We start from the raw sequence: 17,979 nt of genomic DNA on the forward strand, positions 1-17,979 counted from the left end.
GTTAGTGCAATTGTTTGCAGCAGATCAGGTTGTCACCTCTACCCTGTTTTTTCCCTATGTGCTTATTAAAAATTTATTACAGTATTTTTCTGAATGCTAATTCTGACTGGTGTCTAATTCCTTGGTTCATCTTATTTAGCCCTTTAAAGATATTCTTAGTTTCTCTTTCCTGATGATCTGGAACCTTCCCATTCTCTGTGAGTTCTTTAAAATACAGCTGGCTCTTTTATAGATTAGCTCCTTGAGTATCCAAGGACAAATTTCATGAGACCTGGCTTATTAGGGTGCCTCTGTCTTACACAAGTAGTGGACTGCAACTTTTCTGTCTTGTTATTTTGAGTTTTTGCCCTTTTCATTGGAGTTAAGCATAATTAGATGATTTAATAAGTCTTCATAATAAAGGCAAAATAGAAGTTACTACATGATTCAGCCTTCCTGGCAACATCTATTAGCTTAATACTGCAGACCAATATTGTAAAGAAACACAAAATTTTTCAAAAATACTTTTACTGCTGATACTCACTTTATTATAAAAGAATGGTAAAATATTTTTTATCTGCTTCAGTCATCAGGCATCAAATACTTGAATCTTTCCAGGTTGCCAGGTTTAACTGTCTGTAGGTTGTTTTCCAAATGGATGTTTAATTTCATCTTACTAGGTACCTGTCTTAGAGAAAGTAGGGTTAAAAAAATTGGTAGTTAAAGCAATATTTTAATTTTATATTTACTCTGCAGTTGGAGAGTATCAGACTGTTTTTTTTTTTTTCCAAAAGCAAAAGGTCGAACTCAGTAAGTGGTAAGTGGAAAAACTTGCCCAAGTTTAACAGTGGTTTAGGTCCCCATATGGTAAGTCAAATTTGTTTAACTGATCTGTGATCCACCTCAGTGTCTTAAAATGGTATTCATTCATTGTTGTGTCACTGTTTAGACATCTGGTGTTTTCAGTATACTTTTTGGGTTTAGTAAATATAGATGTATTAGAATTAGGACGAAAATATTAAAGTAGTGTTTTTCTCTCCCAGTTATTAGAAAAGTCTAACAGGTCTGGAGAAAAACTAAAGTAGTTTTTTTTTTGAACCCTTTCGTCTCTGCTGTGAGCTTTTCAAAAGGTTTCCCATCTCTGTAGCTGTGATCTGTTAGAGCAAGAAGATTAAAATTGCAGGATGAGACAGATAAATTTGAAGTATTTGGGAGCAGCCCCTTCTCTTTGCAGAGTCCTTTCTGCCTTTGAGTCTAGCAGGTCTTAATGGTTTCTTGGCTGAATAAACTCCGTGGTATCCCCCTGGGAAAACAGATTCCCTTCTTCCCCATCACCTCTGGACATTTGGCTGCTTCTTGCAGACTTGGGGATCTCCCAGGCGGCCACTCTCCATTTGTGTACTCCATCTCTGCCAGGCTGTGTGTACAAAAAGGTGCTTCTTCTGCAAGTGTCTCCAACTCTGAGCGTTCCAGAGCATCCGTCAGAGTGGAGTAGTATCAGCCCTGCTGCAGGATCCCACCTTGGCTGAGCGCAGTGATTGGGAAGTGGCTGTGTCCCCCAGCCCGGCCACACCCTTTGTGACAGGGCAGAGCCATGCCCTTGCTGGTGCAGACAGCACCGTGTGACACAAGAGCAGAGCAGGACGTGGCTGAGCTGCTGCCATTTCCTCATCAGGGAGAGGCGGGGAGATGCTGAGGTTTAGCCAGTAATTAAAAGCTTCACCTGACAGGGGAATGGCTTACTGATCTTTAGGTCAGCCTTAAGAAGCATAAACTCTTCAGCCTTGATCTTATCTCACTTTTGAATTTACTGAGAAATGTGATATTCAAGTCATCTCACTTCCTTCCCTCACTCTCCCCTCTTGTCATAAAGGTAAAAAATCCATTTCTGCTTGTTTTTTGAAGATTGCTTAATGTTTGCAAAGCACCTTTACATTAAAAGTGTTACATAATAGTTAAATACAGTTTATTAATCAAAGAATTGAGTTTTTCAGGCACTAGTGATAGAAATATTTGTTTTAATCTATGGCAATTTTTCCTCAGCGCTCCCCAGAATACACCAACTGTCAGTATCTATGCAAGCTCTGCTTAGTCCACATTGAAAATATCCAGGGAGCCCACAAGCATATTAAGGAAAAACGTCATAAGAAAAATATAATGGTAAGTTAACAAAATTATGGCTGCTTTTTTCTGTCTTATATTCTTCTGTTTTTTTATTTTATTTTTGAAATCAAAAATTTTTTGTTGTGTGGTTTGTTTTCTTTGATCGTGTTCATTTAGGTAAAAGTTTGTGTGCTGAGCAGAGATCCACAAATTTCTGTTTTCCCTTTAAGAGGGAGGGCTTGATGATTTGTCCAGGCAGAGAGGAAAGGACAGTTTTGGTCATTGCTTCTGAATAAGTGTCTCTGAGTAGTGAGCAGTTCATTAGACTTTAGTAAGAGAATGCAAGGTAACTTAGGTGAGAAATATATACTACACAAAAATATATTCAGTTTTTCTATTCTCTGAAAATAATGCCATTGGTGGCAAGACCTCCAGGGATTGGAGGTGGGGTTGGGAATGTTGTTTTATGGGTTTTTTTGTTTTGGTTTTTTTTACTTCAGCTGATTTGTGAAGTTTAGAAGAGTTACAGGAGGGAAGAAATCAGTTCATTCATTATCACCCTGGGTTTATTAATGTGCTTAATATGAAAAACAGTTCTAAGGCTTACGAAGAGAAAACCAGTTTCCAGATACCATGGTGCTATGGTTTGCTCTAAAGAATTGTTACATGTAAGAAATCCAATAAAAGGTGCACAGATTTTCTTGCCAGCCCATTTTTGTAAATGCTGATGAAGAGCTACAGATTACCCAGTATGTTGGACTTTGTGATTTAGATGGTTAAAATTACTCTTTCCATAACCATTCCCCAAAATTCAGTCAAATTACTTTCGCATGTTTCCGTGGATTTCTTGCCATACTTCTGTTTTTCATTAATGGTCTAATTCTAAAACGTGTGCAAGTCATCACCTGGAAGACTCCAAATGCCATAAGTCCATTAAATCTCAGAAAGTAACATTTTTACATTGTGGTCAGTGATTATTTGTAAAGGATTCTGGTTCTCTCAATGTCTCCTAAATTGCATCATGCTTAAAAAAATGCACCAGCCCTGTGGTTGATCTATAAACGCTTCCTTACCATGCTTTTCATCTGGGCATGAAGATGAGAATTGAGCAGTGAGGTTTCTTTAGCACTGAATGGAATTCTGGAGGACAGGGAGCAGTTTCACTTTTTAGCACTTACCCCAGATAGCTTTCTGTGCAGCATCATGCTGATACCTATGTAACTGTCGTAAATGTTACTGCATAAAATGCTCCTGTTTACAGCTCTGTGAGATACATGACAATCAAATAAGCTCAGCAACAGCTGTGGTTTCCCAACTCAAGAAAAATCCTGACATGGTGACTAAAAAAAAAATCCCATAGTACTTTAAAAATGCTCATATTCTTTCTTACACTTAATTTGTTCAGGTAAGAACAGAAGAGTTGAGAGATGCAGCCTAGAACTAAAGAAACATTTTCATACTCTACTGTGTTTTCTTAGTGCATATTTATTTTATAGTTATTATTTATTTCAGTCTTATCTTTCATGTAGTTGATGAATTCATGGAACAAGGGGTTGTTGTACTTAGTCCCAAATGACTTGATGCATCTGAGGTGTTCTTGCTGTTGGATGGGTGCACTAAATCCAGTACTTCCCGGAACCACCTGTTTATGGTGTAATGGGACTCAACTTATAAAATTTCCTTGGGGTTAGGAATACTTTTTCTGCCTCTGATAACTTTCCTTCAAGTACAATCCACTCCGAAAAAATCCATGTGACTTTTCCAGTTCAGTTACTTTTATGATGTAGGAACAATTACAGCTTTTTATTTTCTTGGTTGAATTCTGCTTCAGAGCTGTCAGAAAATGTGGTTCAGGAATGGAATACAGAAGATTCCCTCTCCAGTTGCCAGCTGTGAAATGACATTTTCTGTTTAAACACTGAGCATCTGCTCTCATTCCTGGGACCACTATTGTATTTGCCACTTAGGCCTGGCAGTGTTCCTCCCTTTGGAAGTGTTGGTCAGGACACAAACAGCAAAACAGCGTGTTCCAATATAGCAGTAAGAGATAGCCTTTCCTCTTAAAATACCAGTTTTTAATTACATCATCCACCAATTATTCAGGAAAAGCAAGAAGAAAACGAGCTGCGGGCGCTCCCACCGCCCTCATCTGCACAACTGGCTGCTCTGAGTTTCACTCTCATCGAGGCAGCGAATGAACAAGGCATCTCAGATGAGGACTTCAGAATTCGGCAAGAGATTGTAAATGAGATGGAGAAAATTATTCAACAGCCCTTACCAGGTATTCATAGTGTTCTCCATTTGCTCTAGGTGAAAACATTTCGTTATTTTTATATATATTTTTGATACCTTCATTAATGGTGAATGAGTGCATTTGGGGTTAAATTATCTTGATAGTGTACAATATTAATATATACAGACTTTTAAATATAGGCTGGCAGTGGATTTTTAAAGAATTAACAAATACACAAAAAGAGGAAAATATGATTGTGATTATTTGTCCTTCTTTCAGGTGTGTTTATTGATCCTCTTTAAAGTGGTGGGATAAGACAACAAGAAGGATAATGTTTGATATTTGCTTCTTTGCATTGATTTTCCCATCAGCTCCTATAGTTAATGCACTGGGAGTTTGAAATCAGATTTTTGGAGCTGCGGTGATGTTGACTCTGTGCTAACAGAGGTTTGGTGTTCAGTGCATCTGAACAGAAGAAAACATTAATCTCATTGCCAAAAAAAAGTTTAAAATTTTAAATTTCATCTGTGTTGGAATCAGGTGTTGTTCTACACAGTCCATTTGTTTTAGAAAAGCTTTTTTTTCCCTCTTTGCTCTATAAAAATACAGCTGTAAGAAAGATTTTGGTATGTGCAGGATGATCAGCTTTAGTTTTAGATGCTCTGTGAAGTATCTGCTTAAACATAAGGTGCTGAATAGAACAGGGGTTTGTAGGGTGGAGGTTTGCTAATGTGTGTGCTCAATGGTAAGTGGCTCCTGGTGCAAACTTCTGCTCTGGCACTCTAGGGAGTTTTGCACTGATAGTGGGAAGCATAAGACAAAGCTTTTTCACATAACATTTTTTACATAAATGCTCAGGAAAACTATTGTTGCTTTGTCTGGCTGACTTGTTTGGACTGATGAGCTTCTGTGGAGGTGTAGGAGTAGAGGAAGGGGAGTTTGTAATAGTAAATGACAGTTTGTTATTCTCCTTTTCAAAGCCAGCTATGTTCTAGTGAATGCGTTTTCCTAAGTTGTAAATTCAGAAAAATTTAATTCACGCGCTGTGTAGAAAACATCTGATCTTCTGGCATGATTTTCTCTTGAGCTCACATTAGAGCTATGCAAAAATTCTTACTACTATGATAAGGCATTGGAAGAAATTGCAAATTATTGTTATTAACCATACAGACTTTCATTCTGAGAGGGCTGCTAAACAGTGAAAATAAGCTTGAAGCTGTGTATGTGTAAGATCTATTTTCTCTTTTAAGAGTAGTTTTGTTGATATTTCTGATTGAATGAGTTTGGTCAGAACACACATAAAGGAAGATATACAAGAAGAACCCTCTTTGCTGTGAGGGTGGTTGGACACTGGCACAGGTTGCCTGGAGAGGTTGTGGTCTCTCCATCCATGCAGATTTTCAAAACCCAACTGGACACAGTCTGGGCAACCTGCTCTAGGTGACCCTGCTTTAGCAGGCTGTTGGATTTGGGAAGGATTGAGAACACTCTCATTTTTTCAGCTGATTTAACTATAGGAGACCCTAATTTCTATTACGGGAAAGTTTTCATCTGCAAAAATTTCATTGTGATTTGGGATGTTGTTCATGGAATGGGATGGCATTTCTCATATTATTGCTGCGTAGGTTCTTCCTAGTTAGTTTAGATCTGTTCTGCATCTTTGCAGGTAACTGCATTAACTAAAACACTGAATGGACACTGTACTCTGTGCCTTGGATTACATTGAAGTTATGCTTTATATACATATTTTGTAAGGAGCTGTGTATTGGAACTTGCTGGTGGAATCAACAGATTGGTGCCTCGTACAGAAGTCTGTGAGGCATCAAAGAATATTATAATTGGCTAAGAGCTGCAGTGAAATCAAGCCGTAGTTAACAAAAGCTGTTACATAAAATCCTACACTGAGATGGTGACAGTTATTGTTACTTCATATTTAATTTTATATTAAAAACAAACAGAACTATTACAAAAAAATCTTTAAAACAGCTTGGAAAATGTTGGACATTTGGTGGTTACAGTATTTGAATTATTTGTTTTCCTGTGATGCTGTGTTATGGAAATGCCTACCCTTCACAAGAGTGAGAAGGGGGTTCAGTATTCATTAATCTGGGAGTGCCACTTGTGAGGTGCAGTATCTAAAGCAAGGTATGCGTCATCCACTAAAGAGAAATTTATTTACTGACTGTTAAATAATTGTTTCTCTCTCTCCAGACTGTTCCCTGAGGATGTATGGCTCCTGTTTAACTAGATTTGCTTTTAAGACCAGCGATGTTAACATTGATATCAAATTCCCCCCTAAGGTGTGTAAATATTATCTTGTATTAACTATGACTGGTTTTTAAATCAAGCCCATCCACATTTATTTCTATTCTATTGCCTTCATCTTCTTTTGGGCCACATGGTGTTAGAAGAACACAAAGTATCTAATGTTTGATTTGATGTCATCTGTGCTGTGGGGGAAGTTTTCGTTGCTCTTTAGATAACTTTAATTCTTGGGTAATTTTTTTCATTTTGTTTGGACAACCTTATGCTAGGCTTTTTCTAAATTTTTTTTGAGTAAGCACTGAAGCAGTATGAAAATAGTTGGCTTGGCTGAGTGTGCTTGCATGAGCTCAAGATCCAGACTGTAAACTCTTGTAGGTTTTGATTCCCCCCACACTTTTAAAATTTGGGATAAAAGTGACATTCTTTAGGTAATGAAATTGTTAGTTCATGTTTAGTGATTATTAGCAGCACATTGTTGATAGACACTCAACTGCTGCACTTGCACATGTTTCAAAATGATAATCTTTTAAAGCTCCTGGGAAAGTCCTGACATAAAATCCTTTATTGCTGTCCATTTTTAGTAGTATTAATTGACAATGAAATTGTTAAATATATGGCAAGTGCTTTTATTTATCCTGTTAGAACTAGAACAGAAGTGTTCACTAGAGCTGTAGGCTGAAGGGAAGCTGGCTGTGAGGTTTACTGGCACCTGTTTTCATGGTGTAGACAGGCACAGTTAACTTTTTCATTAATACTGACAAATTATTTCACTTTTTGAGGAACAGAGAGTTACTAGTTGTGTAACCCAGGTAGTTTGAAATAAAATGTAAAATAAAACATTAGTCTCAGTAATGCGACGTGCTCTAATTTTGTCATTGTAGATGAGTCAACCAGATGTTCTGATCCAGGTGCTTGAGATCTTGAAGAACAGTGGTGAGTTTTAGTTGCATCTCGTTTCTATTTAACATTCCATCTGCTACTTAGTTCTTTTTATGCTTAAATTTTCTCTAAACTTAAAAAAATTGATGGATTTTCAACCAAAGTATCTGGGCTGTTCTTATGAATGTGATTTTTATGAACACTGGTGCTTATGTAAATGAGAGATGAAATGAGAAGCTGCAGCAAGAGAATGCTCCAGTTCAGGTTGCCAGAAGTTGGGGCAGTAGTGTCAGATGCCAGAGCGAAAAGTTTTAACTTTTTGTACCACGAATTCTAGGCAGTAAACTCAAAAGCTGTTTTCCACTTGCATATATACATGAGTGAGAGCTGTTCCAAGACTTCTAAAACTTGTAGCCTCATGGTTCTGTCAGGAACACAGTCTGGCTGTCTGTTACTGATGGTGTGCATCAAAAGTAACCAGAAAATATTGGTACGCTTACTTATGCAGCACTTAATTTGAGTTGTTATGTAAATATAATAATTTTAAAGACAGAATTGGGAAAACTGTGAAAACAGTTTGAGAACTTTGAAACAAAGTGTGTTTTTTCTCCTTCATTGCTTAGCTGTCTATTCAGATGTGGAGTCGGATTTCCATGCCAAAGTTCCTGTTGTCTTTTGCAAAGATGTTAAAAGGTATTTGTGACTGAAAAAAGTTTTTAATGAGCTACTGTGCTTGTTCATACTAGCTGCTTGCCTGCACTCCTGACAAGAAGTATTACTGTAACATTCAGCTAACATTTGTATTAAAAGGGAATTGCTCAGACACAGAAATGTAACCTAGAAAGAAAGCTACTTTTGTCTTTGTGCTACACAGAACTCACTGGGTGTAGGAATCTGACATTACCTTTTAGTTAACTGGGGGAAAAGTGGCGTGGCTTTCAGTTATTTAAAATTTTTGCCAGCAGTTTTAAGCCAAGGCTTCAAAAACATTTTATAAGATACACATTGCCAGAAAGGACACATCATCTGACAGTTTCAGTAAATTCCTAAGAAGTGGCAACCTCCAAAATGAAACATGATTTCTTTACTGGCCAGAGGTATGGACTGAAACTCTGGGGAAGTAAATGCAACAAGAGTGGGCCTGTCTTTTCCTATGTTTGTAACAGAATAGAAATAATTGTTCTGAGAAGCTAAAGGAAAGTTTTTAGAGAAGCCGTTTTGTGGATTTACCTTAATGTAACTCATAATGTGCAGCAGGTCTGGAGTATTAATTTATTAGTTTGTTTAAGTGCTTAGAATGTAGACAATATACTTGGCAATTGAATTGTGCAAGATAACATAATTAGGTAATGGCAGAACTTAAGAGCAAATTCTTAATGCTGTTTTATATTTTTCACTGTAGTGAACTTCTGTAAGTTCTAGATGCAGTCAATAAGCTAATAGTAGAGAAAATGTAATTATATTCTGTAGCTTTTTGTTAAAAAATTCAGGTTCTTATATAGGGAGACACTGGTGGATGTTTTTATTACAGGGGCTGTGATGCCCCACCTCCCCCTGCCCCGAGCATCATCTGTATCACAAAGTGATAACCCTTGATCTGTTCTGCATTTGTGATTGCAGTGGTTTGACATGCAAAGTAAGTGCTAGGAATGACGTGGCTTGCCTTACAACTGACCTGCTAGCTGCACTTGGTAAACTGGAGCCTGTCCTGATCCCCTTGGTTTTGGCTTTCCGCTACTGGGCTAGAGTAAGTTCTTTAATTATCCTCAGTACTTCTCTTAGAGCACTGTGTACAGTGGACTGTGCAATGTACCATGAATGTTTGTAGAAAGGACTTCATGCCACTGTATCACCCCACTTCCCTACGGGACATGCCACTGTACAGTAGCCCATTTCAGTGTTGACTGAAATTCTAGAAGGCAGCATAAATACGTCCCACTATCACAAAATGTGGTGAAACTGAAAAGAATAATATATGATAAGATAGTATTCCTTAATGCACTGTATGAATTGCTGGTTTATATTCTGTCTGTACATGACGTGGCATGACCACTGCAGTTTGACATACAGCATTTTGTATTTCACTCTAGTATGTTTCTCATATTTCTTTAGTATTTATCCTTTTGTAATAAATTGTAAACTCAAATTCTAGTGTTACATCAGAAAAGTAATTATTTCTTCTCTTACAGCTCTGTCATATTGACTGTCAGGCTGAAGGTGGAATTCCCTCATATTCCTTTGCCTTAATGGTCATATTTTTTCTTCAACAAAGAAAACCACGTATTTTACCATCCTATTTGGGCAATTGGGTAAGTGATTTGGTACTATTGTAACTTCATTATTAAATTGTTGGCATTATTTCTGTGTTCTGTAACCTCATAAAAATGCAGAATTTGATTGCCATAGAAAATGATAAATGAAAGGCATTGGTACTTCATGCTCATGCAGATGATGCTTAATGATTCTGAAGACTTTTTTAAAAGGCACTTGTAGCAGGCTCTATAGTTGTGTCATCTGTGTTTTGGAGAAAAAGCAATTATTTTCTTCTTTATTTCTCTGAATTTCTGTCTCTGACATCTGTTAATCTTGAGGGGTATGAATACCACAGTAGTCAGTGTTACATTTGCTGAAAACTGTTGGTTGCACGTATTATCTACAGTCTTGTTTCAGAGCCACTTTAATTGTTGTTAGATTGAAGGCTTTGATTCAAAGAGGCCAGATGACCACCAGCTGAAAGGGGTGGAGGATGAAGAATTTGTAAGGTGGGAGTACAAGCCACCCACAAATGGTGCAGCAAAAAACTCTGTTGGAGCAGAAAGCAAAGCTAAAGTTGAACAACAAAAAGGTGGTGGCAAGAAGGCAACAAGCTCAGAAGTGGACAACCAAAGCAATGCAAAAGAGAAACATGGAATTGTAAGTCCTGACTTTATTTAATTGAAAACCATTTGCTTTATCTTATCCTGATTTTTTTAATTTTAAACATTGGTGTTGGATGGACTCAGGACCAAAAAAAAGGGGAATGTTATTTTCTTATTGAGCACTTGTGTCCATGTTTTTCAGTCTCTCTTAGCGTTCAAAACCCCTCACCAAGTTTCACTGGGGCAGCTGTGGTTGGAACTTTTGAAGTTTTACACACTGGAGTTTGCTTTGGAGGAATATGTCATCAGCATACGGGTACAAGAGCTCTTAACCAGAGAGAATAAAAACTGGCCTAAGAGGCGAATAGCCATTGAAGGTAGGCTGATCCCTTCCCGCTTCTGTAGTCATCCTGCTTTAGCATCTTGATTTGCTTAACTTGCAAATCTGTTACAAGAGTATCTGGACAATAAGTCTTTTAAATATACATTTTGTCAGCTACTTAGTCTCTTTAAACACAAGGTTTCTCTGTCTATAAAGCAGGGAAAGTCACTGAGGTACAGAGCAATGTGTGGCATTCTGAATTGACCTTAAGAATAGAGAAATTGGGTATTTGAGGAAGGCTAAGAAACCATGTAAGGTGATATTTTTATGAAAGCATGAATAATGACTTTTGAACACTTTCTAGAGATGTTGAAGTGGCTTATCTGTAACACTTGAGGCGATGGAGAGGACAAAGAGAATCATACAGAGAGAGAATGAGGTACAGAGGTACATTGAAGGATGAGTCAATAAGGTACAAGAAGAGTGAGAAGGAAAGTAGAACAGATAAACAAGCAATGAATTTCTGAGGCACAGGTTGAGTAGTGGATGTTGAGATCACTCCTGTGACTTTAATTTCCTCTCCCAATTCTTTCCTTCAGTCACTTTTAGCTAGAGTGTAGAAAAAGTAAGGAAGTGTTTATTCAACATGTGGGATGTAAGGTGACAGGACAAATCATTGAGGAAGAAAAGAGAAAGAATTTCAAAAAAACAGCTTGTATTCTGGTTCTGACGCTTGCTGTTATTGGGCTAATTGTGTTGTTGTTTGTTTTTTGTTTTTTTACTTCTCATTTTTGCCTTTTTTTCCCCAATGTTAAGTTTGTAGCTGATGTTATGAAATAACAGAATCTCAGTTTGGTACTATCTTCCAGGCAAACTTATAGCAACTATGCAGGAGCTCTTTTTGCTTGGAAAACATGTTTGATCTAGAAATCGTTAGGAAGGACTAAGAATGGATCCTGGTGAGATTGGTTCATACAATCCTTACATTCTCAATGTTACTTTTAGACAAATGAATTTCTTAAGGGAAATCCTTCTTCAGTGGAGGACAAAAGGTTCTGGCTGGCATCTATTTATTTTGCCTTTGTATGTTTATTATAATTTCTAGTTTAGAAATTGGCCGTAATATAATGGTGCAATATACCCATGGTTTTCTTTTTGAGTACCGCTGTTTAGAATTGTTTATGATAGTCAGCAATTCATGGCTGCATGTGGGTATGTTTTGTATGGAAGAATTCTGAAAAAACTTGTGGGTCTTTCATTCTCTAAGTATATCCACATACAATTCTGCATTATAATATAAGAATCTCCTTAACTGCGCTGTAATAACTTAGGGATTTCAGCTGCTTTGTGAAATGTGGAAGTTAAAGATCACTAATTAAATTGTTCTTTTTTTTTTCCCAGATCCTTTTGCACTAAAGAGGAATGTTGCACGAAGTCTAAATAGCCAGATGGTATTTGAGTACATCCTGGAGCGATTTAGGACAGCATATAAATATTTTGCATGTCCACAAAGTAAAGATGGGATTAAAGCCAAGCCAGATACCAAGAAAAAAGAAAAAGGGAAAGTGAATAATAAGAAATCCACAAGATCTGAAGAGCCTGTAGCAAACTGTTGCCTTCCACAAGAGGAAAATGTTGTAGATAAAGAAGTTACAGGAAGTGGATGTAACATACCAGAGAATGAAGTTGAATGTAATAAAGCGGTAGAAGCTGTAGCCAAAAGATGTACCTCCCAGAACATGGACCCTTTGCTACTTTCAACATTGGACTCTAGCTATGACGAAGACAAAGAAGAAGCTTTACCCCTTATTTCCAATGAATGCTGTGAATTAAAGGAAAAATCACCTAAAGAGACGGATGATTTAGAAATTTCAGTGTGTCTAACTGAGGGTGAGCTCAGCCACCACTGTAACTGCAGTGCACATCAGGCTGATGACACAAATTCCAGTAATGAGTTTTCTGATGCTGAAAGTAGGCAGAGTTTGGTAGCGGAGTCGTCTCCGCAAACGAAGTGCACTGGCACCCCAGCTACCTCGGCCAGCTGCAAAGCAGTGCTGGAAACCCAGGATCTCAAAGAGGAAGGCAGACTCTCAACAGAAGAAATGCATTATGTGTTTGATAAGTTTATTTTTACTTCAGGAAAGGTAAGCAGTGCTGGTCTTGTATCACTGGGCTGTTACTTTGAAGTCATTAAATCTAAGAGTGGATGGATGGCAGGATTCCCACAGTGATTGTTTCAGTCTGGGGTATGGGTGGGAGCTCTGGCCTTTGTAGAGTACCTGTTATTCAGGAAACATCACCCAGTGTGATGTTTGCATCAAATGGTCTGTTTGCCTCATCTTGAGCTTTTTGATTTCCACACAAAAAAATCTGGGTTTCTTTCTGGTTATTTGTGGGTTATTTCTGCCTTTCCTCTCCTACTTTCTTGTGGAATTTCCAGGAGCTTTGAGACACTGAGAGAACTAAATGCAGCTCGTTGAGAGGTGTTCTGCTCTTTGTAGAGGCTCTTTTATTGTTCATATGTCAAATGTTCTTGGTTGCTTGGAAATGTTAGGTCTGCTGAACTGTCTTAATTGCACAAATAGAATTTTCCTTTCTTTTCCCCCCCAAAAAGCCACCAACCATAGTATGCAGCATCTGCAAACGGGATGGACATTCCAAAAATGATTGCCCAGAGGATTTCAAGAAAATTGATCTAAAACCACTACCACCAATGACAGACAGATTTCGGGAAATACTTGATATAGTGTGTAAAAGATGTTTTGGTAAGTTCAAAAAGAGTTTGTACTCCACTATATACTGTGATCTGTAACCTGGAAGAATTATAAAGTCTAGGGTTAAATTGCTTGTTTACAATTATTAACAATTCAGTAGGAAGAAGCTCTTTCCATGTGCCCTAGGCTATGAATGGATCAATATTTTAATTTTCAGATAATCCATGGCTGTGATAACTTATAACAGATTTGAGAAACTGATGTAATATGGGATTTTTTAGCAGGTTTGTAAAAAGCTACTGGTGTTCCCAGGAATCAGGCTCTGAGCAAAACTAATTTTTGTGGTTATCAAATTCTATTGCATCTTTTGAGGGTGCTGTTGTGGGTTAACCTTGGCTGGATGCCAGGTGCCCACCAGGACACTTTGTGGTTGAAAAATTGGATGTCTTGAAATAAAATCTGGAAGACTCTAATGATATAAAAAGAAAACCTGAGATTTAAGCAAAGCAAGCACAACAAAAAAACCCTATCCAATTTTTTAATTAGCTGAAAAAGATTCTTGAGATGCTGAATGTCATGTCTGACTGTGTTTTAATTTGTTTTTACTTAGATGAATTATCCCCTCCTTTATCTGAGCAACAAAACAGAGAACAAATACTGGCAAGTTTGGAGAGATTTATTCGAAAAGAGTATAATGGTATGTAACCTTAGGTGGTGATTCTTGAGAATGCTTTCTTCAGTCATGTTGTCCAGAACATAAAGATGTGGTTTGTCTCATTTTATTTTCCTTGCTTGAAGCAGGGGCATCTCTTTTCCTTCCATTTGTAAAGCTGTCTTGCAGACTTCAACACTGAACATCCCTTCATGCTGTTCCATGGAAATGTCCCTAGAGTGGAGGAAGAGCTGCCAGTAGTAATGCAAGCACAGGGCTGCTTCATTCAGGCCAAGAAGAAAGTTTGGTTGGGTTTAGTGTTAGCTTTGGTTGTGGGCCAAGGACTTTTGTTGCCTAGTCACCAGTCCTTGAGTATTTTAGAAATCCTGATGAATTTATCTTCACATCCCTTACATAAAACAAGCAAAACTGTCTTACTACAGGGATGGAGGTCAAGGCACAGAGACACCGAGTGATTTCTTTTTAGGAGGGGTAGAACGGTGCTAGAGCCAGGTACCAAACCAGGTCTCCTGAATTCCAGTCCATGGAAGGCCATTCTGCTGTAGCTGACCTGTGATCAAGGAATTGGGAATTCCATCCAGTGGCTGTGCCTGCACTTACTGGCAGCAGCTGAGGATTGAGACCTGTTACAAAGCCTTGAAAAACTTAGGGTCGCCAATTCTATTAAAGTTTAGGGAAAAAAGTTGTGAATAGGTGTTAGATCTATTTTCTTAGCATTAATTTCAATTGAACACATCAATGTATTCTTTGCAGTTAGGAAAGAATTTGTTTTAACATAATTTTGCTATCCAAGAATGAAAATACCTAGTAATATCGTGTTTCAAACAAAAATGTAAACAAAGCAATTGGGAAAGAATGTTCCATAAAGTATTGTAATCATACTGCTTGTGTCTTCTTGAAGAATGTTATAATTAGAAAAACTCACTGACCAAATTTACCTAGTCATAGGAGAAATATGCAACCTAGATATACTCTGAATGGAACCAGAAATATTACTTTGGCTACCCTAGGAGTAGCTCTGTCTTATCTGTGGGGTAAAGCTGTACTGGTGACTGGGTTTGCATGTTATTTTGATTTATTAAAAGCAGGAAAATGCAGTCACATACCACAAAACATTGCACAATATTTAGAGATGTCATTTAATGATTATAGTAACTATAATGTACTTCAGTCTTTATCCTGCCTTTTTGTAAATAATTTCTGAAGTGTTGTGCTTCCTCCTTTATCAAAGCTGAGGTCTTTGAAGTGACAGTGTAAGCTCTCTCTTAAAGCTCATTTTTATGGGCACCTGCACATTGCAGTTAAGCAATATTTAATAGTAAGCACTTCACATTCAGCTGTGAAAGAATTTACCTTTTTCTCATCTGTTCTTTTGATCAGACAAAGCTAGGCTTTGCTTATTTGGCTCCTCAAAGAATGGATTTGGATTTCGGGACAGTGATCTAGATATCTGCATGACATTGGAAGGTCATGAAAACGCAGAGGTAAGAGTTTCGAAATTGATAAAATCTGCTATTGTAAATTCAAAGATTCTTTAAGGATTTTTAATTCAGTTAAGATTTCTGTACACAGGAAAGGTAGGATTTGCTAGTTGCACATTGGCTTGTTGCACTCTGCATAACTGAAGCAAGAGCCAGCCTATTTTACTTTGAATGCATTATAGACACACAGTATACTATAGATGTCCACACAGAGCATATGAGTTTGTGTAAATTCATGTGCTGGCTTAATGCTTGCTCCTTTTTGTACATAGACTTTTCATCTATGAAATATATGTGATAGTAAATGTGCTTGTTGGAATAGGATCCATGTTTTAACATCTGAAGCTGTGATCTTTGTTTTTCCTAGAAATTAAACTGTAAAGAAATAATAGAAGGCTTGGCAAAAGTTCTTAAGAAGCATCCAGGTAGGTGCTTTAAATTATTATTTGTTTTGCAGTTAGATTTTCTATAAATGTTGTTAATGGAAATGTTTTATGTACTAAAGTGTTGCTTCCCCAGGTTTGAGGAACATCTTGCCTATAACAACAGCCAAAGTGCCTATAGTAAAGTTTGAACACAGGCGGAGTGGCTTGGAAGGAGATATCAGTTTGTACAATACGCTGGTGAGCATCTGCTTGTGTCCTTTTGTGTTCAAAGAAAGCTTTTAATTCTTTCTATCTTACCCAAATAACCATTTGAGGGAATAATTTTGAAACCAGAATGAAAATGCTTTTGTGTGTTTGTGTTTTTCTTCTACATTATTTAAATTCAGTGGCCCACACCCTCAGCCCGACCCAGGTAGCTGTGTATGATCTGATGGCAGAGCAGGGTACAGCACTGGAAGTCTTGTTTTGGGGATACTTCTGAAAAGCCACTGCATTCACCATGGCCTGTGTGCCATCATGAGTAGTACAGCTCATTCCAGCTTTCACCTGACACTGAAATTACACAATTTCTTACATAATTGGCTCACCCCTGACACCAGTTTAATTTTTTTTCCCTTTTTCCAGGCACAGCATAACACAAGGATGCTGGCTACCTACGCAGCTATTGATCCTAGGGTGCAGTATCTGGGCTACACAATGAAAGTTTTTGCAAAGGTAATATAAAAAAGAAGGTATCTATTTGTACAATGCAGTGTTTTGGGCTGCAGCCACTGAGTTTGCCTTTTGCTAATACCAGCTGCAATGGAGACAGTAGAATGCTGTTGATATGAAGTGCACTTTCTTAAGCTTACTGTGCTCCATTAGACTGTGTGTGTCAAAATCAAATCCTGGTACCTTCTGCTATCTGTTGGAAGATTTCTGTGTAAGAGAAAGCTGATGAGAGGAAAACTTTCCTTTTTTTCTTCAATTTCAAACCAGCTTCAATTATAACAAAAACCCCACTTGAGCTCCAAGCAAAACTGGAAAAATTGGTAACTGTTAGATGTGGGGGTACGTGGATGTGCATGGGCTTCCCAAGTTTTCATATCTGGGACCAGCCCAGAGATTACTGCTGCTTTCTTCTGGCATGCTTGCCTTGTTTGACTTAGTATAAAAGTCAGGAATAGGTAGGTATGGGGTGATGAATGCATGCCTGAGTCTCAGTGTGCCTAGGACATATACTTGATTTTAAAAGTTTGGAAATGTCAGCTCTCCTGCATCTTTTGTTATGATATTCTATCAAAATTTTATATCATACAGCCTTTGGTAGTTGGAACGTGGCATTGCTTTTTGTTCAAGCTGCAGTATTAAATACAGCATATCCAAGGATAGCTTAGTGGAACTGGGGCAAATAAAAAATGGCTTACAGAGATGGTGAATCATGCTACCAGATGTTCATGTAATAAAATATATCAAGATGAATAAAATAACTTTGTGCCAGAATGGAATGGACACATTCATTATACTGTCGCTGAGACCAGCAATGATTTTTTTTCTTGATGTGGTCACAGTAGTGCACAATATTGCCATGTCTCTTCTGTGTCCAGATTAAAAATGCCTTGTATTAATAATAATGAATCTTACATTTTTTTGATAGCATTGCATTCTATTGTGCATGTTCTAAAAATACTGCTGCAAAGATGAAACATACAAGTTGTGGGATATACACTCCTGAATGTAAATGTATGGAAGTGACTTTGTAGCTATACAAATACTCTGTTTTTAAGCAAAATGCCTCCTCCTCTGTTTGCATTGGCAGAAAACCCAGGAACAGCTGTCACTGCTGCTGCTAATTTGAAAGTAATTTACGAATCCCTGGTTTTTCCAGCCCTAGGAGGTTAAAAATGCCTTGTTTGATATGACACAGGCTCGAAACACAGGATAGCTTAGCAGCAGGTGCTGTGGAAAGGTTATACTGTAATGAGATACTCAAGCATAGTAAGGTAATTCACTGATCAGAGTCACAGAAAGGCTTGGATTGGAAGGGACCTTGAGCTCATCTGGTTCCAACTCCATGACTTGGTCAGGGGTGTTTGTTTTGCACTGT

General features: G+C 37.7%; 1 protein-coding gene across 3 annotated transcripts in view; it reads left to right on the plus strand.

Annotated features, from left to right (window-relative positions):
- TUT4 (terminal uridylyl transferase 4) overlaps positions 1 to 17,979 on the plus strand; it is a 44,434-nt gene that overhangs the window by 12,207 nt on the left and 14,248 nt on the right. For all 3 annotated transcript variants that reach the window (XM_038144188.1, XM_038144191.1, XM_038144190.1), the window contains exons 4-19: positions 2,023 to 2,139; positions 4,186 to 4,363; positions 6,527 to 6,615; positions 7,462 to 7,513; positions 8,083 to 8,152; positions 9,080 to 9,206; positions 9,649 to 9,768; positions 10,151 to 10,372; positions 10,520 to 10,694; positions 12,041 to 12,783; positions 13,254 to 13,404; positions 13,964 to 14,050; positions 15,407 to 15,510; positions 15,875 to 15,932; positions 16,027 to 16,130; positions 16,518 to 16,607. In XM_038144188.1, coding sequence (XP_038000116.1) covers positions 2,023 to 2,139; positions 4,186 to 4,363; positions 6,527 to 6,615; positions 7,462 to 7,513; positions 8,083 to 8,152; positions 9,080 to 9,206; positions 9,649 to 9,768; positions 10,151 to 10,372; positions 10,520 to 10,694; positions 12,041 to 12,783; positions 13,254 to 13,404; positions 13,964 to 14,050; positions 15,407 to 15,510; positions 15,875 to 15,932; positions 16,027 to 16,130; positions 16,518 to 16,607 — 2,487 coding nt within the window. The remainder of the gene's footprint in view (positions 1 to 2,022; positions 2,140 to 4,185; positions 4,364 to 6,526; positions 6,616 to 7,461; positions 7,514 to 8,082; positions 8,153 to 9,079; positions 9,207 to 9,648; positions 9,769 to 10,150; positions 10,373 to 10,519; positions 10,695 to 12,040; positions 12,784 to 13,253; positions 13,405 to 13,963; positions 14,051 to 15,406; positions 15,511 to 15,874; positions 15,933 to 16,026; positions 16,131 to 16,517; positions 16,608 to 17,979) is intronic.

The sequence above is a fragment of the Motacilla alba genome, chromosome 8, assembly GCF_015832195.1.
Source record: "Motacilla alba alba isolate MOTALB_02 chromosome 8, Motacilla_alba_V1.0_pri, whole genome shotgun sequence".
NCBI lineage: Eukaryota > Metazoa > Chordata > Aves > Passeriformes > Motacillidae > Motacilla > Motacilla alba.